The sequence below is a fragment of the Lineus longissimus genome, chromosome 13 (genome assembly GCF_910592395.1).
Source record: "Lineus longissimus chromosome 13, tnLinLong1.2, whole genome shotgun sequence".
Lineage (NCBI taxonomy): Eukaryota > Metazoa > Nemertea > Pilidiophora > Heteronemertea > Lineidae > Lineus > Lineus longissimus.
In genome coordinates, this window is record NC_088320.1 from 10,940,299 (window position 1) to 10,966,609 (window position 26,311).

Here is a 26,311-nt window from a genome sequence, read left to right on the forward strand (position 1 = left end):
AAAATTTAAAATTGTTATTATTTGGCTTTCTCAAGGTGATAAGTAGAAGTTTATAAAAATATTATTTCACCATCCATGTTAATTGTCAAGTTATAAGGCGGCAAGGTGAAATTTTCAAAATTTTCATCGACGTACAGGGTGTCTCATGTATTGTGCTGCCCCCATGTTCTCATGACTGAATTACTTGATAACAATGAAAGCTGACCAGATGTATTCTAGAAGCGACAAGTTATTCAGACATGTATAGGTTTATGTGTGAGAGTGATATACTGCAAGGTCGACAGCCACTTGAACAGGGGTATGCATGAAATGACGTCGCGCCATTTGTGGAGCCAGGTAGCGATCGCAGCCAGGTAGGCCCGGCCATTGCACTGGCTAGTGAGACCTCTCATTCATTCACATTACTGGTCGATTATCACGAGATCTCGCAGGGAGGTGCGTGGTTTACTAGGTGGTGTGTGATGAGGTCGACATGATATTTTGAATATTAACTCTGCTTTTGGAGATTAGTGTTGGAGGTCACCCTCGCCGTTTATCGTAGGTGAGCCGTCGACCTTTGGTGTGCAAATTGGTTGGAGGTACGCGGCCAGGCATACGGCATCTTCAATATACATCTTCAACGACTCAGTAACGAGGATACGACTGACTATGGCGGCAATTTCTACAACGCAGCAAAAACATGAAGATGAACAGATTGAGAAAATACCGATTTCAAACGCCACGAAAGTTGCTATAAAGGACTTTTTAGATAAGATTTCGGGTAAACTGGCGGGAGGAGGAAATCGTGGGGATTTTTTCTACACGAATTTCGTGGCTGTCAATGATCTTCGTTGTACGTTATCTGAGTGCTCTGCTGAACGCGATCTACTGCCTGGGTTATTCAAATCAGCCGCACGCGCACGATGTAATGACGTGCACGAGGGGGAATTGGCCTGGGACGTCTTCAAAAACTCTATTGATAAGTTACAGATGGCATGTGAGGATGGCTATTATACAAGAATGGACAAACGTCTGGCTGCTATCCTCGAGTACATGGATCACTACAATGAAGTAGTACTAGTAGATGAAGATCATAAAGTAGTAGAAGGAACAAGTAAGTATAGGCCTATCCATAAGTAGACCCCTAGGCCTAGGCCTAGTCAATGCATGGAGGTCCATGGTCCATGCAAAGGGGTCATGCTAATTCCCGACCTACCCCGACTTTTCCCGACATTTCCGGACTTGCGGAAAATGCTGCCAAAATATAGTGTTTTAATCATCAGAATATTTATATTTGTACTGTTTACATACATATACAGCACGTCTGTTAATTTCAAGACTTTTGAACGATGCTAAGTTGAGCAAAGCAAGTTACATCTACCCAACCGACCGCAATTTTTCTGCAGGTCGGTAATCTTGGTTAGTTGTGGTTGTCGCTTCTTGTAAACTGTACATGCATACGGCCTTGTCTGAACCCAGCATAAATTAATTATTGGAGTTGATTTGCTCAACTTAGCATCCTTCAAAAGTCCTGAAATTAACAGACGTGCTGTATATGTATGTAAACAGTACAAATATAAATATTCTGATGATTAATACACTATATTTTAGCAGCATTTTCCGCAAGTCGGGAAATGTCGGGAAAAGTCGGGGTAGGTCGGGAATTAGCATGACCGATGCAAAGTGAACCTTAATCTATCACAGCTATTTTTACGGCAGCGTAAGAAGATGTTCCTTAAACCATTTTCCAGGCATATCCTGCCGCGCATGCGCATCGAGGAAATATTGTAGGGATGACAAGCCAGCCGCCATTTTGAGTTTTCCTATTCTGCCACCGTACATTTTTGACCAAGTTCAAAGATCAATCTGATGTGTTTCAAAGTTCCTTTTAAATACTTTAGGGTCTTGTTCGCTAGCAATGGTACTTTTCTATCGTGCATAAGTGTTTTTGTAATGTTCCAAGATGATTTTGATAGATTTCGGCGGGAAAATTCGTGACAGGGTTTTCACGAAAAATCGTCTGCATTTCCGATTTTACGAAAATGTCCCGGAATTGATTAGGCTTTTGTTGATGAGTCGCGGAGGTAATTGTGGGATATCACGTGGTGCAGTGGCGGGGAGAAATGTGTAATTTGCTAAATCAGGCCTTGGATCGTTACTTGTTGCAGGTTTTCATTATTTTTATTGATTCTAAAGTTACCATCCTCCCCAAGGAGGATACCGCGGTGACGTCACGGCTTTTCCAAGATGGCGCTGCATATTGTAAACAAACTCGATCCACGGCCAAGGGAAAATCAAGTCATCAAAAAAGTTAGATTTTTCGCATCAAATCAGAGTTATTACTACTTTTCTGCTATGAAATAAGTCTTCAGACAATAAGCTATCATTTGAATAATGAAAAGTGCTGTTTTGATGGGGAAAAAAATAGGGTTTTTTAAACCCTATAGCCGGCACCGATCTTCCAAAATTAGCGATGGTTTCAAAACAGTCTCCCAGATATGGGGCAATCTCTTCATTATCATAATGGGATTTGGAGGCATGTTTACAGATTTTACAATTTCGAGACCTGTAATACCTAAAACTCGCATAGATCCCCTCTATTTGTCGAGTTAGCGCCCCTGTAAGATCATGCATTTTCGGACACTAGAACGAAATCTTCCTGCGGATATCGCGGTTTCGGTAATGATTTAAGGAGAAATTGACTGTTCTTAGAGTTGTATGGGACAGAAATGAGTTCATACTTCATGAATACATGAATATATTATGATATGGGCGGGCTTCTAAGTCAAAACAATAACAAACTCAACTGCATCTCTACTGTATATTGCGTAGTGCATTGCCTAGTGTATTTCGTAGTGTATTTTAGCGGAGACATTATTTCCGCACTTTGGCCACGCCAAACGTCTTTTTTATTCGTGGAAGTTAATCTGCTCTGTAAATTTTACTTTACACAGGAAGAATCCATACTAGGTATTGCAATATTTCATGTCTATTGGTGTTTTTGTGTACAGGAGCGCACCAGACAGTGAGACGTGGAGATGTGTTCAGTGCTGGTGCTGTCAGTAGACTGAATCTGATTGGCCATAGCGATCACTAATATGGGTCGGGATCACGTGATGTGACGTCACCGCGGTATCCTCCTTGCATCCTCCCTTTGGTCCCTTCGTTGACATACGTAGAGTTGATAACGAAGCCCGACGAAGTAATAGAATATACAGTGGAACCCCGGTCGGCGACCACCTCAGTAACGCGACCACCCCGCGAACACGACCAAAATTCTCCGGTCCCGAATGGTTTTCTCTCTAATTCTCATTAACTGGCCCTCGCTAACACGACCACCCCGGTACCCAGACCGCAACCACCAGCTTGGTCGGTCCCAAACTGCAAATTAACCCCGCTAACGCGACCATGAGGCCTAATTGCCGTAATCAACCATGACCGCATCGTATCAATTGGCACCTTCTCGCAAATCCGTGTTGATAGTTGGCACCTCGAACACAATGACCATGGGAATCCATATGAAAATAAATGATGTGTAAGTGAGTTTGATCAAATGTAAGCGCAAATAAAATGAAGAATAAACTTTCTTTTCGACTCACGGTTTGTTTTTCATCATTTAGTATTAAATGATGTCAAGAGGCATGCACACGTAGTTTTTAGGACAAATAAATTATGTTGATTAGTAAGAGTACCGATACTCAAAGTAAAGAGTGCTTACTACGTCGTAATATTGATAAAATACGTTTTTAAAAAGATGATTTAATCAGTACCAGTTCAAATTGGCTGAAGTTAAAGCAGGAAGACATCAGGAATAATTCTCAACATCTTCTCACATCACCTCTCTCAATGTTAGCGGGAATATTAGCTTGACATCAAGAAGGGCAGCTGCCGATGGTGTGAATGACATGCTTGCTCTAATTAGCATGCTCAAGTTTTAATGTAATGTTTGGTCTAATTAGCTCTCGTCAGTTTATTTACTCATTTACATAAGTTGTAAATTAAACGCAAAACACTCAAGAAAATGATTTTTTATTCGTGATATACACACAAATTATCGAATCACCCGGTGGCGTAGTCATTAATGCATGTCAATGTACACACAGCATATCTGCTAGGACGATGTTTTGGCGGGAAAACCTACTTATGATTCTTAAATTCACTAACGCGACCACCCCGGTAACACGACCACTTCGGCTTAGTCCCTTGGGAGGTCGTGTTACCGGGGTTCCACTGTAGTTTAGGTGTCAAAATACGTTATTAAAGTCTAATCTCATTGTTTTAGGCAAACGCAATTTAGCGCAAACAACTTTTGCACACCGGAAAATAATGTCTGCTCCCGAAAATCGTTACATTGCGCATGCGCAACCTTTCTGCGCATGCGTAATACGTATGACATGAACTATTTATAGCACACAACAATAACAAAGCCATGCAGTTTATTGGAATTTGGTCAAGATCATGAAGTTTATGAACAATATTGGCTGCAACAGTGTGGTTATGATGTTTGTTAGTCAATACGAGCTTATTTGCAAAGAAAAGAAAGTAGAATATGAATGTATTTGTCAATTTATTGGAACTGGCAGGAAGGAAATGAAATTTGACAGAAAATTCCAGAAAATGGAAATCTTTAAAAATCATAGAAAATCACAGAAATTAAATCAGAGTCTAAAAATGGTATCATATTTTTTGCATATTTTTCACTCTTTCCAGTGATATATCATGTATATAATATGTCTATGTTTTCAGTACTTTTGAAAATGGCTTGTCATCTCTAAATATTGGACTTAATTTTCCATTCTAAACATAGAGGGCGATACCATAGGGACGGATAGTCCCTCTAACGCCATTGGAAACCTTCCATATTTGATAAATTAATCCGCTGGCCACCACATGGCCATTGTGACGAGGTCGCGCAAGTGGCAGAGTGAATCGGCAAGAACTATTTCTCGGCAAAAGAATCGTATTTCGATATTTGTCCGTTTTTTTCTCAATTAGTCAATATGTCATATTGATGATAATGATTTTAAATAATGAATGATTTGATTAAGAATGTTTTCATCTGATTTTAACGATGGAAATTGTTTTTTTGAAGAGATTTTAGAATCGAGTTCAAATGAAGTAGTTTTTGGCGCTATAATGAGGTCATCAAATGTGGATTGAGTTTGCAGTTCGAGTCGATACTGCGTATCGACTCGGATGATTCGAACGTTAATTTTCTGCTCTTTGGTATTGACGTAAGCTAGCTTGTTATACTCTAGATTCTTCTCAATAACACACCTTCATTATTAAGTGGTGGGACCGCCCCAATCGTATAATGCACTGGGCATGACAAAGGCCTTTGAAGTCATTGGTCAGCGCTGAGACCGGGCGTGGATATTGTTGGGTATTGTTGACAGCCAATTACAACCACTAGTGACCTGTGGTTTAGTGACATGGCCCTTGCGATTCGTCTTCATCTTGGGGTTGTTTGCGATGTACAGGGTGACTCATAAGTGTTCCACTTGGGTATTTATCGCCGTTTTTGCGACGTAATAGCTGTGCAATTGTGACGTCGCGTCAAGTGTTCATGCATCATGTTAAGGCATTATACACTTGTGGCATGACATAACAATTACACGATGACGTCGAAAAACGATGAATATCGTTAGTGCGTACTGTATAGATGACTCGAGCAAAAAAGGAAAGGAGTAGGTTGTTGATTTGTTTATTTAAAGGCCATATATCAAGGTTTTTTGCCATTTTCTGCTGTAAGACGATTTCAAAAGTGTACCTAACACTTTATACAATACAGAAAACCAAATGCAATTAGCTCCATCCATTTTGAAGATATAGCCAATTATGTGTTTGACAACTTGATTACCTAATCAGGCTAGCAACTGGCTTGTTAGAGCCAGGCGGCGGGTTCAGCAAAAGTTGTGATGTAGATCAGGTTATCTGTACATGTCATGCAATCATAAAAGCAGGAGGGCCTTAATTAATTATGCACACCTGGAAGTAATGTGTTTCATTCACTATGGTGTATTGTGTGGCTCCGAATTGTGTCAAGGATAGCACAAAGAACAATCGAATGACGGATGGGACCCATTTTCATGAATTTCCAAAGCCAGTTGAACGATAGAGGAGGAAGCTGTGGATTCGGAAGTGCAAACGTTTGGAGTGTTGGAAGCCTGGGCCTTCGGCCAAACTTTGCAGTGATCACTTTATCGATGACGGATTATCACATGAAGCCGGATATCTGCATCCAACTGAATATTAAATGCCACTTGTTAAAAACAGCTGTTCCAACCATGTCAATTGCATTTAATGCCCGAGGCTGCTGAGGTCGGTTGTTATACAGAATGTGTAGGCCCTAATGGGGTCTGTGATACCGCATAGTGTCTTCTTGTGTTCCAGCCATAGCAAGGTGACAGCGACACAGGTCAGTGTCAGTGACAGCCACTGTCAATGACAGATTATTGTCATCTGACATCTAGGCCTATCTAACGTTGCACGGCATTATATCGTCACGTCAAGATGATTGTGCATAATACCATCACTTTTCAATAGTAGTTCAGTGTCATGACATAACTGGCGATACAACACTGACGAGGCGAAACAATATTGTGCAACATTAGTCTGTTCAAAAATCATACATGTTATGCATCTGCAACCGTCTATCAATGTCTTCTTTGCTATATCGGCAGGTCTGCCATGCAAATTGATTAACCACAAATTCTAATCACTTTCGTCCGAATGATCACTCTCATCATGATCTAGTGATATTAATGGCTCGAACATGTACGGCTCAACGTTTAAATATCCTTTTGTATCGACCAAAACATCCTCAAATTCACTGCTCTCACTCTCTGAACTGTATGCAGAAGCCATCTTGCTTTGTTCTGACTGACCTGATCTACGTCATCAAAAAATCCCTAGCGGCCACATGTGGAACTAATCTAAAGTTGTGTGTGGTGGGAAATTCAAATAGTTTAAAATTGAAAATTGAAATAACTAAATAATGACTTTATTATTAGAATTTTTTTAATGTCTGGGATCTTGTTTTTTTAACCCTCAACATATTTCATGAGTATCAAGCATGTTTTCAAACCTTGAAATATGGCCTTTAATCAACTTTTACCCACTTTAACCCCACTTTGTCCATGCACCAGGTACATTCAGTCAATCAGACTGTACGCTGGCTTCACTATGTTCATTTGGTTAGTCCATTTCAATTTCAATTTCGTTGTCTTCGACATCCGTAAACTCAAGTCCTTCCTCCTCTTGATCTATCTGCTGATGTGGACCTTCCTCAACAGGAGCAGCTCTGAATGCGAGTTCGAATCCTTTCTCGACAACTTGTGGAGGAACTTCGTCCCAGGCCTCACTGATTATGTTGAGTACGACACGAAGGCCAATTCGTTCACACTGTCCTTCGTCGTTGGTATTCTCTTTCTTCCATGACTTCCACTTCCTCCGCAGGTTACTCTTGAACGATTTCATAACCGTCAGATCTAGAGGCTGCGCAAGGGAGGTACAGCCCGCAGGGATGAAATGCAACATCCCCCCGATCTCTGTAACTGCCATGCCGAAGGTTTCTTACGGTGGACACGATACCGGTCAAGGATGAGGAGAAAGAGCTCGGCATTCTCAGCAGTAACATATGGATAAAGCACTACGTCTAGCCAATGCTGCGCCGTCTCCGCCTTCATCCAACCTGTGGCCGATGACGTAACAACGACGTTGTCTGGCAATTCTCCTTCCTGTAGCGCAGCGAGTTGTCTAACGAAACCTCTCCGGGGAAATGTAACGTGTGCTGGCAGTTTTCCTCCTGTGGCAGTGATGGTGAGGGTTACCGTACAGCCCAATTTAGTATTAGATCTTGACGTGCGCACATCTACCGAATTGGCTCCTGATGTAGCTGGCTGTGTACATCGGACGAAACTCAAAAAGTGAAAACGTTTGGTCCATGTTGAACAGGAAGCGCATAGCAAGGTCAAACTGCTTGATAGTCTCCATCACGTTGTCACGGAACACTTGAATACGATTTGCAGCATCTGCGGGTATGGCTGTGCTGTTTTTGTTGACCTTTCGCAGAGAGATTCTTTTTCTGGCCATAAAACCTTCAACCCATCCGGCAGATGCATAGAAGTCATGGTGTTGGGGTCTACTCTCGATGAGGTCTTGCCTCTGTTCTTCTGGAAGCTCATTCCACCAAGTCTCGAATGATGTCAGGGCCTTTTCCTGAATGTCTTTGACAGAGACTGGTAACTTTCTGTCGCGTATTTGCCCAAACCACCGGTGCAATCTTGCCTCTACCACTGGCCAGCGCCCATCATTTTTTTCTTGAACCGTTCGATCACTGCCACGCCCCTCGCGTTCTTGCTGTTGCAGTTCCGCCAAGTTCCATCGCTTCATCGTCTGTACGGGAATCCTGTGGTGGGTCGCAAATTCTGTCATGCTGGTCACGGTCCTGTTCAGTATAGCTTCCTCGAGGTCAGACAGGTACCGTTTTTTCTCCGATAACGAGTATCTACGTCTTCTCTTCAGCAATGCGTGGTCATCGTCCATTTATACTTCAATCCTCTTTGAGAATAGTCAGCTGCCAAGCAGCGGGCAGTCGCTTAAAGGCCTGGGGCAGACGCAATCGACACGACAGGGCACGTTACACACTGTTTTATAAATGAAACGGCCAGGGGCCATTGTGCTCACCGTATAGAGATTTGGTGCTTTGGAATTCATCCAGATTAAGAAACATTGTAAATGTATAGTATATAGGTCAAACCAAAGTCGATATGACATGTGATGTATCGTTGCTTGGAGTAAGTACCATAAGAATATCATCAAAAACAAGTCTCTAATAAACGAGATATTGCACTTTTTACCTATTTTAGTTTTGGCCTCCTGGTGGCCGAGTTGAGTACCAGATCAGATCGAAATTCGGTGTTACATGACGTAGGGAGTCATGTGTATCAAATTTCAATTTCAAAGCTTTAGTGGTTAAGAAATGTGCCATTGTTACAATGAAATGACCAATTTACGCCATTTGACCTCTGTGACCTTGAAAAGCAGGTCAGATCAAAAACTCATATGATATGTGATGTATCCTTGCTAGGAGAACCTACCATAAAAATGCTATTGAAAACGAATCACTAAAAATAAGCAAGATATTGCACTTCTTACTTTTTCCATTATGGCCCCCTGGTGGCCGAATAAAGAATCAGATCGGGCCAAAATTTGGCATCAGAGGTTATCTGATGTAGGGGGTTATATGCACCAAGTTTCAAGTTCATAGCTTTACTGGTTAAGAAACGTGCCATAGTTTACCCTCTAACGGCCAATTTACGCCATATGACCTCTGTGACCTTGAAAAGTAGGTCAAATTGAAAAGCCGTAAGATATGTGATGTATTCTTCCTAAAAGTACCTACCATAAAAATTTTATCGAAAACAAGTCACTTATAAGCAAGATATCACACTTTTTAGATTTCCACTTTTGGCCACCTGGTGGCAAATTTGAGAATCAGATCAAACTGAAATTCAGCACCAGAGGCTATGTGATATAGGGGGTTATATGTACCAAGTTTCAAGTTCATAGCTTAAGTGGTTAAGAAACGTGCCATAGTTTACACTCTAATGGCCAATTTACGCCATATGACCTCTGTGACCTTGAAAGCAAGGTCAAATTAAAAACCCGTATAATATAAAATGTATATTTGCTATGAGTACCTACAACAAAAGTTTTATCGAAAACAAATCACTTATAAGTGAGATATCACACTTTTTAGATTTCCACTTTTGGCCCCCTGGTGGCAAAGTTAGGAATCAGATCGAACCAAAATTCAGCACCAGAGGCTATGTGATATAGGGGGTTATATGTACCAAGTTTCAAGTTCATAGCTTTAGTGGTTAAGAAACGTGCCATAGTTTACACTCTAATGGCCAATTTACGCCATATGATCTCTGTGACCTTGAAAACAAGGTCAAATTAAAAACCCGTATAATATAAAATGTATATTTGCTATGAGTACCTACAACAAAAGTTTTATCGAAAACAAGTCACTAATAAGCGAGATATCACACTTTTTAGAAAACGACATTTGGCCCCCTGGTGGCCAAACAGAGAATCAGATCGGACCGAAAATCAGTGTCAGAGGTCAGCTGACCTAGGGCATTCTGTGTACAAAGTTTCAAGTTCATAGCCCTAGCAGTTAAGAAACGTGCCACTGTTAGGATACGACGACGAAAGGAATGCATGGGTATTTTTTTCGGCTTACCCTGTATGAACTGAACATGGACCGATTGAATTACACTGATTGCATAAACCCAATCTCCAGACACGGTCTGGAACACTCGAGTAGTTTGAACCATGCAATATTAGGCCTAGCGATTGGTCATCCACAGTGAATGAGCTCAACGACTCTTTGTGTACCTATTTCGGGGGCGGTACGTAGAATGCAAGCTTGAATATCTAGAAGGTGTGTTATTGAGAAGAATCTAGAGTATGTACATGATGATGTACTGTGTATGTACTGTAGTTCGTAATGCCGTAAATGTTGCGATTTACGAAAGATTTTTGAGTCTGCTGTAATGTAACCCTGTTTGATATTACTAAAGTGAATATTTATTCCCATTTTGAGCCGATTAATACTATTTAAGGGCCAAAACTCATCTTGCTTCAAATCATTGTCTGCACCAAAATCCCGACCAAAGTAGCGTGCGTTAAACCCCTCAAAATCACTTTGCTTTAGGGGGATTGTTTCAAACAAAGACTTGAAATGCAATATGAGACCTTTTCTTGAATTTATGAAATAAAATAAATCTACAAAAAGTCCTGTAGTTTTGTGGATGATGAGCGATTTAAAATCACATTCAGATTGCACATTCCCATACAGATTCTGTACACTGTATCTTACAGCAATACAAAGATAAGAAAATAACAAGTCCAATATTTCCTCGATAGGCATGCACGGCAGGAAGTGCCGTGAAAATAGTCTACAGAACATCTTCTACGCTTCCGTATCAATAGCCACTTTGTTCAAAGAAAACGGTGCACATCACAGCCGTGCCGGCACCTGAGAAAACTTTTCATTTTCGGGAGATTACCAATAATTGAAACCGTACACATTCCTCGTAATACTCTCATATAACCAACATGATATTACTCGTGGCCTAAATCAACACGTAGCGATCGGGAAGCGCTGATACATGCACCAATCAGTACAGATAGTGCGCGAGTGTGCATGCGTGTAGAAGTATTACGGCCGGACTAGTGGCCTAGGAATAGGAACTAGATTAAATCAGACCAACGGTAATTAGATGTGAACGATTGGCCCACCCCTTTAATAATAAAAAATCATACATTTGTTGCGGCCCTCCGCATTTGCCTGGTTACCATTGGCCTAATTACCATTGCATTAGCCACGCCTCCCGCGCTACTTTGCCAATCAGCTCTATTGTATTGTATGTATTTCGTGCTGTATCATTTATCATGCATGTGAGTCAGTTGAGAATAAACCTTCATAGGATATAGATCAAACCCTTGTCTTCTCATTCGCCATCACCTCAACTCTGCACTCGTGTGCACAACATTTTTGTCAATGTCATATTTGTGTGAAATATAGTTTGGTTCAGATTGATAAGAAACGTGAAAAACGGCTCTCTTTTGAAAAATTTTCAGAATATTCTCAAAGTACGCACCTCAGAAAGTCCCTGCATTCTGTTCCATTCTAAAATTTGTATTGTCCACAACCATTCCAAAATAAGGCGAATTGTAAAGGCATAGGAAATTTTTCTACACAAAGTTTGTACAGGCTTTGAGAGTCGGGACCAAATGACGTCAAACACAGAGCGTCTTACATTGTTGACGACGTCGCGTCATTCATGACGCAAGTTTGCCTGCAGTGCATTTCATTGCATTCAGCACAGGAAACATCTTGCTGCAAAGTCAACATTTCTGGTGCGATTTCAGTCGGAGCAAAGCTTTGAATGGAATAGAATGCTGGGACTCTCTATGAAGATTCATTTGAGGTAGGTTTCATCCAAATTGTTCAGATACTTTAAAACTGAGAGCAGTTTTTACCCCTCGGCCAACGGCATGGCCGAGGGGTATTGTCATCATCGTCATCTGTGGCGTCCGTCTGTCCGCACATCGAGACGACGTAAATGCTCTAACTTGAGACTGCTTCCAGATTTTCTTTTCATATTTGGTATATGTAAAAATTATCAATATCAGTAGGAGCAGGTCGCTATCGAAAATCGCCTCGATCCGATTCACTGTTTCACCCCTAGGGGGCATTAGCTGAAAACACAAAATTGACGATAACTCCTATTCAACTTGACCGAATTTGATAAAATTCACTTGATATGTGTATCTGCTAAGGATGTATCATATATCACACGGGTTTTTGGTTTGACCTTATTTCCAAGGTCACAGAGGTCAAAGTTCAAAAGTCCCTTGACCAACGACGTAAACGCTCTTACTTTAAGACTGCTTCCAGGTTTTCTTTTCATATGTGGTATATGTAAAGCTTATTAGTAGGAGCAGGTTGCTATTGAAAATCGTCCCTATCCGATTCACCGTTTCACCCCTAGCTGAAAACACAAAATTGGCGATAACTCCTATTCAACTTGACCTAATGCGATAAAATTCACATGGTATGAGTATCTCCTAAGGATCTATCAGATATTACACAGGTTTTTGGTTTACCCTCATTTTCATGGTCACAGAGCCTCGGAGGTCAAAGTTCCCTTGACCAACGACGTAAATGCTGTAACTTGAGATTGTTTCAAGATTTTCTTCTCATATGCTGTATATTTGAAGCTTATCAGTAAGAGCAGGTCGCTATTTAAAATGGTCTTCATCCGATTCACCGTTTCACCCCCAGGGGGGCTTAGCTGAAAACACAAAATTGCCAATAACTCCTATTCAACTAAACCGAATTTCATGAAATTCACGTGGTATGTGTATCTCCTAAGGATCTATCATATATCAGTCAGGTTTATGGTTTTTAGCTCACCTCTCAGAAGAGGTGAGCTTATCCTATACCGTGGCGTCCGTCGTCTGTTGTCCGTCGTCCGTTAGCAGGGCACGTTTCGTAACTGTTAAAGCTATTGAGTTGAAACTTGGTACACATGTACCCTTATGTAATGACACCTTGGAGACCAAGTTTCGGTCCGATGCGTATCACAGTTCAGCCACCAGGGGGCCGAATGCTAAAAGTGAAAATATGCAATATCTCCCTTAATACTGGGGGGAAATTTTTGAAAAAAATATGGTAGGTACTTCTAGCAAAGGTACATCATATATCCTCCGAGCTTTTGATTTGACCTACTTTTCAAGGTCACAGAGGTCAAAATTCCTTAAATCACTATAAGGTGGCACGTTTCGTTTCTATTTGAGCTAGAAGCTTCTAAACTTGTGTGGACATGTATCTAGTCACCCTCTAATCTATCCCTAGAATCTGGTGTGCTCGGACATCAAATATGGCCGCCAGGTGGCCATCTTGAAAATTGAACAAAGTCCTATTACTCTGAAACCAATAATTGGATTTCAACCAAATTTCTTGTGTTTATATATCTAGGTACCCTTTACATTATCCCAAATCTGTCACTTGATATGGCTGCCAGGCGGCCATCTTGAAAATCATTCAAAGTCCTATTACTCTGAAACTGATAATTGGATTGCAACCAAATTTCATGTGATTATGTATCTACCTGTATGTACTCTTTATGTTATCCCAAATTTTCAATGTAATCTGATGACAAATATGGCCGCTAGGCTGCCATCTTGAAAATTCAACGAAACCTTGTTACTCCCTAAACTGTTGATTAGATGTCAACCAATTTCCAAGTGACATGTACATCGACTGCAAATGATATGCACTAACATTGACTGAGGTGAGCACATGGTCCCTGGACCATTCATTGGTTTTCGGTTTGACCTAATTTTCAAGGTCATAGAGGTCAAAGTTCAAAAGTCCCTTGACCAACGAGGCAAACGCTCTAATTTGATACTCATTCAAGATTTCCTTCCAATAACTGGTAAGGGTAATGCATTTCAGTGGGAGCAGTGCGGTATTAAAAATTGCCCACATCCAATTCGACAAGTGCAATCACTCTTATAAAACTTGAGGGAATTCCATGCAATTCAAGTGAATAGCATGTGTCACTCAAGTTCCTTGTTTCACCACATTTTCAACGCCACACACGTTTCAAGGTACCCACTCTGCAACTTTTCACCAGTTCTCAACTCTGCCGAGGGGTATCACGTGCGACTTAGCACGGTATTTTTAGCCATGGTTCAAATCATAAAGATAAGAAATTGCTCTCATTTGAACAATTTTTGGAATATTTTCAAAGTATCACCTCTAAAGACCCACTACAAAACTAAAACCCCACACATCAAAACTAAGACCAACTACAAAACAAAGACCCCCACTACAAAACTAAAGCCCCTTTTCCACTATCAAAAATTGCCGGGCCTTGACCCGGGTCGAGCACGGCTCGGTTAAAAAAAGTGTTATGGAAATGGGTCGACCGGGCTCGGCACGGTGCCATTTCCATGTGGGCCGAACCCCCCAAAAGGACGTGAGCTCGACCCGGGTCGAGCACGGTTCGGCAATAAAAATGAGCAGTGGAAACGCGAACTGGGCCGGGCCCACTTATCTGAGTAATAGTGCGCATGCTCACTAATGACCTTGACCGTTGTCATTCCCCGGTATTTCTGTCAATGTGCAGTTCTGTCGTAAGTTATTGATTTATATCGCTACAACATGCCAGCAGCAGCACCTTCAGCAACAACAAGAGGGGCAACATGGAGCATTCCTAACTCCGAAAATAGGAGAGTAGCGCTGCTGACAGCGGCCGATGTGGACACCAGAATTTGGCCTGGATATTATTGCGCGCAATGGAAATGGTACAAAACAAGTGGGCCGGGTCCGGACCGAGCACGGCACAGTTGAACAGGGACAGATTGTGCGGTAGTGGAAAAGGGCCTTAAGACCCACTAAAAAATAAAGCCCCCTCCCCCCCCATTTACAGCCTCATTGGCTTTTAAGATGACATTGCTGGTGCTTTAGCCAATTGTGAATAATGTAACATCTATTTTGATAAATATTATTCTGCTCATGTTATTTTCACATCCAAATACACTGTTCTTCAGATGGAATTGCTTTTGGGCTAAGGCAACGTTCCACTCTTAGTTTGGCCACCATTTCGTCAATTATACTGTACCATCATCGCAATTTGGTTAGGACCAAATTTCAGCTGAGCGCCAGGCCCTTGGGCCTCTTGTTCACGTTTCTTATCAATATGAACCAGACTATAGATGATTTTTAAGCGCTCCTGACCCCAGGGGCCTGTCAGATCCGGGTCGCACGGCCAAGAAAATGCCAATATGATTTATATTATAAATCAAAAAATATGGATTTCTCTATGAAAAAGTCACTCATAATGCAAGAAAACATTGATAGTAAACATCAACAAACCCAAAAACATTGAAAAACTGCCTAAAAATCGTCTCTAATGCTCTTTCTGGTCCCCACACCTCACAAAGCACCATTCCAAACATTTCAGTTGGAGGCATTTATGACTTCTGGCGCCACTGTCGCAGCTTGAATTAGTAGTACGGGCAAAATTCCCAATGTAAAAGTGTATTGTGGACGAGCGGTACCAGTCTATGAAAAGGTTGTTGGATGCCATTTTGTAAACATTATTTTATTTGTTTCAGCAAATGGAGATGTGTACCAAATTAAGAAGAAGATTAAAGATGCTAAGTGCGTCTATGAAAGTGAAATGGTCACACTACTTGTCAACCATGTGCTGAAGCCGCTTGCACCTGATTGTGCATGTTATCTCGATGACCAGACTGCACATAAGCTGACTGAGTGCTTCTGCGGATGTGGAACCAGTGTGAATTATACTAACACTAGTATTGGTGAGTGCTATACCAATTATTTGAGAGTCAATGTCTCCTCAGATAAAACAGGGGATTAGACTGTGTTGTAAAACAGTAAGGTACTTTTCCCTTGAGGAAACAACTTAAGGTAATCAGGGGTGTTATCGGACACCTAAGCCATTTCCGACGATTGCCGAACTCTTCATCCACTTTCCAATCGGGCACAGGAAGTCTACAGGAACCATTTCTAACCGTTGCTACGGTGATGATCCAGTATTTAATTGTGATGTCATCAGTTCTTGGAGAACCGTCTGGACAGTTACCGGACAGGGCATGTTAGAGCTCGGACAGCCCTTGTTAGATATCAGACACTACACTTTTTTATTAAAAAAACACACAGAAACATCATGAAATGACATTTTGGAACACAACATTTTAGTAATGGTACACATTTAGCTCCCTATATGTCGCTCTTAAAGTACATTTACCATGCATGCCATGTGGTTTTATCTATTCACATGAAGTATGTATGCAACAGCATGAAAGGGGGATATTTTGAGACTCCCAACCCAGGAATTGGGGACTAATGCTGCGTTCACACTAGATGCGGATTTAAACCGTATTCCGTAGTCCGCACTTCGGAATGCGGATTAAGCCCTCATTCCGAACTAGCCGTGTTCAGACACGAATCTCACTAGTCCGTATTTACCACAGCGCCATCTACAAAAGACGAATCAAACTGCTCTAGTTAGCGGTCTAGGTCATTCATTCCAAGATGGCTGCGCCCATAGATGATAATCTGCTGAGACAAGACCACTAATGAATATTCATAGGTTGGAGGGTCGAGGCCTATCTATTAGACGAGTGCATGTTTTTTACTCTCAAGTACATATTTGGAGAGGTATTGAAAAAATATTTGCTGTGGCAATTCTAAAGATATAAATGAATTGTTTGGTAAAAAAAATAATTTTGAATTTTGACAACCTGGCCATAGGGGGTGGTTCAAATTTGGAGTGAAAATGGCCGAAATGGGTAAAAATGTCCACTTGTGTCAAACTTGTCAATTTAAAAAAAAATTTCCGTGGTCAATCACCAATTTAAATCGCACCAGTTACTCGCAAGACTAACCCGTATATCATATCCGAATTTCAGTTTCACTACTTGACGCATTCTTTGATGCGTCGCGGTCAAACATTGACAATTTAACTGCTAAAAGGCTTAAAAAATCAATTGTGGTCTTGTCTCTGCTGAATGAGTTCAACGCAAATAATCGTGAAAATGAAGGGTTTGCTATGGTTTTTGTGTTCATGCTGCAAGTAATGAGAATGAATGGGGAACATAGACGTCGGCGGCGCCTCAGACAGCGTCATTTGGCGGCTGAGCGGCGATTTCGGTGGCAGCGGCACCAAGATCAACAGCGTCTGGCTAAGTGGAAAAACCGGAAGGAAGTGATCTAGTTAGCAATGCGCATGTCCGTACGCTGTACTACCCGGTAAATCACGTTAATGCGCACTACGGCGTTCATACCGCAAATGTTGATGCGGATTAAGTAAGTGCGAATTAATTAATACGCATTTAAAACCGTATTTGTTAATTCGCATATAATCCGCATTAAGGGGCCTCTAGTCTGAACGCTTAATTCGGATTAAGCAATAAATTCGGTTTAAATGCGAATTAAAACGCTAGTGTGAACGCGGCAATAGTTAACATTTTGTATAACCCGACCTCAGGTGCATATTTTCATTGTTGAAAATGTGTTCTTATGTCAAATGTCGGACGACGTCATTTACACTGCCTGTCGACGCTGACGTGCGTAGACAGCGATGCAAATCGCGCATTTTTTCTGGGTCCGGTTACTCCTGGGTCCGGTTACTCAATCAGCGTAAGAGTTAACGCCAACATTAGCGGTAGCGCTGGATAGAAAATCTCACTTACATATGAACGATTTGAAAAAATTGTGTCACGTTAACAGTTATCTGGAATTTAATACCATTTCAACTGATACCAACTCTCATATTAGTTAGATTTTAAAGTCAGCGTTAACGTTAGCAAGGATACATCACATGTCGTACTTATTGGATTTGACCTTCTTTTTAAGGTCACCGAGGTCAAATAGCGAAAATTGGCATTCTCCATAATGCCTCGCGTGCGTCGTCTGCTATATCCTCCCAACGCTCTGCAACAACCAATGGATTTAGACGTCCAAGGGTCGAGGCAAAATCGTTGCGTCCAATCAGAAACCTAGTTTTGAAAGTCGGCTCAAGCTGGTTATAAATAGATATGATGCCATTTATTTGTAATCTGATCGGCCCAACTTGGGTCACGCGGTCATCAGAAGCACGTGATGCAACACTCACCGTACGCTTTTTTGATCCTTAGATGTTATCTTATGAGCAGAGCCGTATCAGTCCCGAGGCCATGATACAAGGGTCGAGGCAGATAGGCTCCAGTCTGATTGGCTGTTCAATTAACTCCCGGCAAGAATGAAACATTTGGCACACAGCCAAGGAATGCGTCATACTTGCTGGTTGTGTGAAGGTTAGAAGAGGGCAGGCCCGATGATAACCTGAAGTCAGTGAAGATGAAAATTGGCTGTTAGAGTGTAACTTTGGTACATTTCTTAACGGCTAAAGCTATGAACCTGAAACTGGGTATACAGGGCCCTCTAGGTCAGATAACCTCAGACACCAAATTTCAGTACAATCTGGTCCAAATCTGAAAGCCTTAAGAAAGGTGATTATTGCTTAACTACTTGTCTGTTCGCCACCAATCTGATCAACATGGGAACATCAACCACCATTTAGTATTACTTGCACATGTTTCTTTTTATTATACCCCCCTGCCAACGAGTTGGTGGTGGGTATACTGTTTTGCACTCGTCCGTGCGTGCGTGCGTGCGTCCGTCTGTCCGGACTGATTGAATAAAAACCACTGCACAGAACAAATATGTTTTTTTTGTGGAAACTCACCATGAGTGGGAGATCGCATGGTATGGTATTTAATGTCATCACACATCCAATATGGCTTCAAGGGCAGCCATCTTGATTTTTGTGGCGACGCCCATTTTCGTTTCCGCTCATTTAAAAGAGAACCAAGGCACCAATTGATCCCATATTTCTATGGAAGGTTTGTACCAGTTTGCCGATGGTTGGTATTGAAAATGGGCGTCGCCACTTATCCAATATGGCCGCCAGGGCAGCCATCTTGATTTTCGTTTCCTCTCATTTAAAAGAGAACCAGTGCGCCAATTCATCCGATATTTCTAGGGAAGGTTGGTACCATGTTGCCGATGGTCGGTATTGAAAATAGGCGTCGCCACTTATCCAATATGGCGGCCAGGGCAGCCATCTTGATTTTCGTTTCCGCTCATTTAAAAGAGAACCAGTGCGCCAATTCATCTGATATTTCTAGGGAAGGTTGGTACCATGTTGCCGATGGTTGGTATTGAAAATGGGCATCGCCACTTATCCAATATGGCGGCCAGCGCACTGATTGATCCGATATTTCTAGGGAAGGTTGGTATCACGTTGCCGATGGTTGGTACTGAAAATGGGTGTCGCCACTTATCCAATATGGTGGCCAGGGCGGCCATCTTGATTTTCGTTTCCGCTCATTTAAAACAGAACTAGTGTGCTGATTGATCCATGTTGCCGATGGTTGGTATTGAAAATGGGCGTCGCCACTTATCCAATATGGCCGCCAGGGCAGCCATCTTGATTTTTGTTTCCGCTCATTTAAAAGAGAACCAGTGCATCAATTGATCTGATATTTCTAGGGAAGGTTGGTACCATGTTGCCGATGGTTGGTATTGAAAATGGGCGTCGCCACTTATCCAATATGGCGGCAAGGGCAGCCATATTGGCAGCCATATTGGCAGCCATATTGGTTCTCATTTAAAAGAGAACCAGCGCACTGATGGATCCCATATTTCTAGGGAAGGTTGGTATCACGTTGCCGATGGTTCGTATTGAAAATCACCATGGCCACTTATCGAATATGGCCACCAGGGGCAGCCATCTTTATTTTCGTTTCCACTTATTTATGGGAGAGCAACTGCAAGGATTAATGAAAACGGTGCAAACGACGAAATGCTTCATAAAAATGTATGGTCCATGGCTCTATAAAAGCAGCCAAGGAACTTACGTGTTCAACAAAATAAAATACCAAAAAGCCTTGCAGATTTTTGGTCATACTAATATCAATCCACTCTCTGTACATAAAAATAACTCATTCACAACCTTTGCTTGCAAAAACTCTCGCCCATAAAAAACAATCACCTCTAGCCTCAAAAACATGTTTTCACCTAGCCACAACCACTGCCATGCTCCCACGGGGGGGGGGGGGGGGTATCATGAGTGATTGCTCGCAATCACTGTATTTCTAGTTTTACCTACTTTTCAAGGTCAAAGCAGTTAAATGGCATAAAACTTTAATTTGTCTACATACTGTAGCCCTTTCTATAACTAGCATGAATTATTAATTGTCTACTAAATGTTCTTACGGTGAGCACAATGGTCCCTGGCTGTTTCATTCAAGGTGTCACGTGAATGTCCTGACAGTGACAACACTGTTTTTTTGAATGTTAGACAATGGTTATGCATAGGTGTATAGGGCCTACTTCTTTATGTCCCTGATCCAGCAGTGAGCATATGGTCCATGAACCATTTCACTTTACGGGTCTTCATTCTTTGTGTGTGTCATCACAGATTTTTTTTCACTTTCAGGCTGCAACAAGGTTTTTCATGGACGAATTGATGCTATTGTGGGTACCGTTCCAATTGTTGCAAGAAACGTTATTGGCGATGAAGATGAAGAAGAAACAAATGACGCTGAACCTCCAAGAAAGAAGTTTTATCCGGACCATCGTTCCTCCATTGGCATTGCCCAGGAGTATAGTGACAATAAGGCAGGTGTTTCTGCAATGAGTCAAGCAACAGCCACTTGTATTGTATTTTCATTTTATCGGCAGTATAATTCTGATGGGCAACAGGTAAAGAAACCTCAGAGGGGACTGTGCCCTACCATCCTTCTCTCTAAAAAACGGTTTTCAGTTTTTCTGTATGATTCTGTAAATGACATACTCTTAAGAACTCAACCCATACTTCTGCAAACTGATGGCATTCTTGAAGAGTATGCTCTATTCTACCTTTGGTGTGTCCTGAGTTGTGACTTCATATGTCCTGATGAACGAGCTCTAAAATTCAGATCTGGTTTCCATGAAAAATCCTCAGGCATTCACTACTATCGGGAGCACCTTAAGCTTGATGCCCACTGTCAGTCACATAAGGAACAAACGGATGGAAGTAATATGATAATGCTTTCAAAAGTCCCAAGTTATCTTGAACCAGCAAAATTTACTTGTCCTGTTAGTACATAAGACACGATAATATGGCCAGGGGCATTTTCCCAAGTCAGTTTACTGCAGTAAAAAACAGCGCTGTAGTATGTCTCAGGTAAAGTCATTGCAGTTAGTGATAACCTTTCACATTGACGTTTCATTGAATAACTAGTTTTCTGCCACTTACTTTCTAACAGACCCAGTTTATGCCTTGAGTTTGACGGCGTTGGCGAGTTGAACGGCGCAGAGGGGGTGTTTCTATTTCATTGACGGTTCTATTACGTGTTGACCACGTGAATGTCGCGTGCGGGAACTGGTTGAATATCAGCGGCATTGTGAGGCTGACACTGACAGCTTGTGTCCACGATATCAGGCGGTATGTCAGGAAGTGGAGGCAAACTCTGCAGAGGGTCCTGGGTCACGTTCTGGGATGGTTCTAATGGAGTCGGTTCAATACCATCTTCGGATGTTGCACCAGTCGGCTTTTACTGATGTGACAAGATAACGGTTACGTGATGCGTTCTTATTACGGTCACTGTAAAGATAGACTACTTCACCGACTTCAACTGACTGTGCCTTGGCAGTTTTTCCCAATGGAGCGTTGGACTTCTCGCTGTACCCGTGATTCGTGGCTCTGTTATGATGCTGCATCTGAATTAACATCAATTTGCTTATTGGAGAATTGGTCACGCTGTGTCCCCATCTCTCGTGCCGATAATCCTCTCGATCGGAAGCGGCTGTTAAGCAGGGCGGTGGCAACTACTAAGGTCTTCTGGGATACTGAACCTCCCATGGGGTCGATCTTCAACAACTCTTTTTCCAGTTCCTGGATTGCCTTTTCTGCGACTGGGTTCTTGTTGCAGTTTTTCGTTTGTCCGACTTCTACGAATAGTCTTTGTTCAGCTAAGACTTTGTCACTGTGTAGAGCCTGGATCAGTGCGGATAACTGATGGTGGACCATCGCGTCAAAAAATGTGAATGTTATACGGTACCGCAAGGCGCATATAAATGTTTGAGACTTCCCACGAGAGCTCAGACGATGAAGATAGTATCGAACCGACTCCTATAGAACCATCCCAGAACGTGACCCAGGACCCTCTGCAGAGTTTGCCTCCACTTCGTGACATACCGTCTGATATCTTGGACACAAGTCAGCGGAGCTAGTCTAATAGCTATTCGATTGGCATATCCATCCATCCATCCATCTGTAGACAAAGTTGGGCATTTCGTAACCGTAAGACTTTAGGCATTTCAACTTCGTCAAAATAGAACAACTGGATGAGATATGCTGCTGACAGAAAATTCAGTGCGATTCAACTCAAATTCAGCTCACTCGGGGGCAAAAAGCGTAAATCACAAAACAATTTTTTCTCGCTTTATTCTAGCTGGTAGAAGCTTGAAGTCTGCATGTACATGTAGATCTTGAAATTGAATAGAGTAGTTTTGATTGATACTACCAGTTGGCATTACTGAGCAAAAATCTGTGTTGACCTAGTTTAACACCCCGGAGAAGCAGATCTGCATACTGACGGGCAACGGCCATCCTAACAAGCACACAAATCCATAATTTACATACACCCCAAAGAAAATTTTCTATAAGGTCGCATGAAATAGTCTTTTACTGCAAGGAATTATTGTATATCGTAATTTGAATGCTTCTATTCGGTGATAGGGAAGATTACCAACACATTCAGTCTATAGTTAGCCTGTCTGATGGGATAATTTGTTCAATTGAATGCATTCAAATGACCGTGGATTGGGCCGATTCAGAAGTAAACAAAGCAGACTTTTCGATCTTTTGAATTCGTGTGTGTTTTTTGCTTCAAGCTCCCTTATTACTTGATCAAATGTAATGTCTAAGGTGTCGATCTCTTAGTGAATGTTTGGAGCACCGAAGGGAGGCATTGATATTTCATGGTCAGGCGATTTTTTGACATTGAAAGGGATTTTCTGGTGCTGTATTGAAAAATCATCAATGGTTGCATGTAAAATATGGCATCGGCAGCTCTGCAGGATGGTCGCTGCTCAGCAATATGCCGATCTCCTTCTCCCGGGTGTTTAAGCTTGATTTGAATTTCCCGCTCTTGTATGACTCTGAAGGTTGTGGGTTCCAATCCCACTTCGGGTCAAATTTTTAATTTTTTTTAGTTTTACTTTTTTCACTTATATATTACATTTTCTTTACTTTTTAGCTCACCTCTCAAAATAGGTGAGCTTATCCTATACCGTGGCGTCCGTCGTCGTCCGTTAGCAGGGCACGTTTCGTAACTGTCAGAGCTTTGTACACATGTACCCTTATGTAATGACACCTTGGAGACCAAGTTTCGGTACGATGCGATCCACGGTTCCGCCACCAGGAGACCGAATGCTAAAAGTGAAAATATGCAATATTTCCCTTAAAGGAGTTCTTTAATTATTATTTCAGTATGGTTCATCTTCTCGTTTTTCATTAAGAAACCGTACTTCCGGAAGTTTTTGATGTTTTTCCAAAAAATGTTTACTCTCAAATAGTATAAAAACGCGTTTTTAATTATTTTTAACACGCACAAGTTCTGGCGCGAAAGACGTTTCGCGCCACTTCAGTGCACGCCGAAGTCCGAGTTCACATCACCCCGCTATTACGACGTAGTGTCATTTCCATTCACTTCGCAGTAGCGGGGTGTCGCAGCTACAATCGGACGTCATCGATGACGCCCGATTGTAGTTTTCAAGGTCACAGAGGCCAAAATTCATTAGGCTTTTAAATTTGTGTGGACATGTATCTAGTAACCCTCTAATGTACACCTAAAATTTGGCCTGCTTGGACATCAAATATGGCCGCCAGGTGGCCATCTTGAAAATTAAACGAAGTCATATTACTCTGAAACTGATGATGGGATTTCAACCAAAATTCACGTGTTTATGTATCTATGTAGGTTTTACATTATCCCAAAATTTCAATTCTGTCACCGGATTTGGTGGGACTGAGTGACGCTCGGACGGCATCCAGAGAATGTCAGACGTGATGTCAGATTTGCCATTGCTTTCCGCATGTCTTCATCCCTGCAACTCATCACCCTCAACACCATCGCCGTTACCAAAATTATCAGGCACCACAGGCCGAGCAACGTGTGACAGTTTGAATATATGTAGGATTTCTATACTTTTTTGGAATATTTTATCACAACATCCTCTTGAAATTCATCAGGAACCACGTAATTTTGAAGAAAGGCAGCAATTTCCCATGCTATTTCCAATGAGGAACAAATCAGCTCTGGAAACTCTGACGTCATGTCACCAGCATGCGACGCGACAGCGCAGTGAAATGACGTGGCTGCATCGTGGCGGTTCCTTACGTGCCGTCCGGCTCACTCTTGTCTGAGGGTGTCACATGGCGAATAACAATTCTTTTCTCCCCGTAAAAGCAGCGAGGAAGCTGTTCTAAAGCTTTTCCTGTGACCTTTAATAAGTGTACATATGGGACACAGGTCCCTTGGCTAAATAGACTGTTTTACTCTGGCACAATTTCATAACATGGATACCCCTTTTCAAACTTTACATAATCATTCCTCAGTGTATTATTTGATTGAGTACTTAACCCCCCCCCTCCTCAACGGAAAAATTGATCAGTGAAAGTTATGAAGTGTGTGCATAATTTGATGAACAGTTTGCTGAGGAGAACTGGAGTTAATCCTGGGTTGTTGTTAACCATTTGGGGAGTTAGTCAGAGTTGAGTCGGTCATGCCCTTCCTGTCCCTAGTAGTTAGGCGAGCATGTGCTCCATAGACACCCTATCAAAATAATGAAATATTATTTACTTTTGTTGAGGTGTTAATTTAGCATAGCTATCCAGGCCGCCAGACCTCTGGTTTACTCTGTGATACTGTTCAACACTGTGAAAACTACTTGGTATTCTTCGTGTCATTTTATTTCTGACAAACCTTCCGATCTGTGCAAATCATTGGTTTAGGTCCTTGGAGGTAGTGTTCTCCTGGACTGCCCTGTATATGCATTTCCTGCAGAATCTCAGAAGTTCAGTTTAAAATCAGGACAGGGGGAGATCAAGGAACAAAGAAAGGTATATTGTCTGAACTATTCGTTTATTTGACACTTAAAAAATCAGAACATGCCTTAATTTGACACATCTCTCATTTTTTACGAGTTGTATTAATCAACATTTACTAGCACATTAAAAGTTCTCATCATCCAAGATCTGTGCAGAAAATAACAATGGTGTTTTAGAACTTCACATTGACTTACATGGGCGGTTATTTCCGCCAATTTAGATTTTTCCTGATTTTTTGTTAGAAGTCGCCCGATTTTACTTGTTATTCTCCCGATCTCACATTTGTTTCATGAAAAATCCTGAAAGATACGGTCTGGATTCATTGTTTTACTCTCTCGATATGTGTATCTAAAATGGACAAATGTTTAAACTCGATCGACATTGTAAATGATTCGTTAGAAAACCTGAAATTGCGGATTTGTTAAAACTCGACTGAGGTTTAAACTGGACTGGCATTAATATGCAAGTACAACGCTAGATGGCGTCAAATCACCCGTGGGATTTCCTATTTTGAAAATAAACATTTTGCTGTTCTCCATCAATATAGATAATCGAAGCAGATTAACAGGTCAGATTCCAAATGATTACACTTTGACAAAGGTAGGCCCTTACTACAATCCAAATGTTATACAATGTACATGAAATGCACAATTTGACCATCGTGTGTTTTTGAAAAGCCACATGCTTTTGTTTATTGAATTATGCGCGACATCACTCCCACATTTTCCAGAAACGAATCACAGACCTCAGCCTCGATCACGAGACCAGGGTCTCTTAATGTAATGTAATGCAGTGTAATGCAGCGGTCAATGTAAACCCTGACACCCCCCTGGTCAGGCGTTCGACACTTTATCACCATTTTTGAAATTTCAATGCGCCCAGGGATCGACCCTTTTGCACCCAGGGTGGTGCAGACATGCACCAGAACTTCACCACCCTAGGTTGGTTGAACAGGTCAGGGCTTCGACTGTTCTTCACCATTGAGAAGACAGACGTAAGTCAGGATATCACCATATTAATAAAAACAGAAAAAAAAGAATATGTCAAAGAGAACAACAATAAAAACAATCATATTG

The 26,311-nt window shown here is 41.7% G+C and overlaps 1 protein-coding gene across 1 annotated transcript; it reads left to right on the forward strand.

Annotated features, from left to right (window-relative positions):
• The first annotated feature begins 471 nt into the window (after positions 1-471).
• Positions 472-21,538, forward strand: LOC135498187 (uncharacterized). Its single transcript, XM_064788394.1, has 3 exons — positions 472-1,093; positions 15,685-15,891; positions 20,577-21,538. The coding sequence occupies exons 1-3, from the start codon at positions 649-651 to the stop codon at positions 21,227-21,229; spliced, it is 1,305 nt and encodes a 434-aa protein (XP_064644464.1). The 5' UTR covers positions 472-648; the 3' UTR covers positions 21,230-21,538.
• Positions 21,539-26,311: the final 4,773 nt, after the last annotated feature.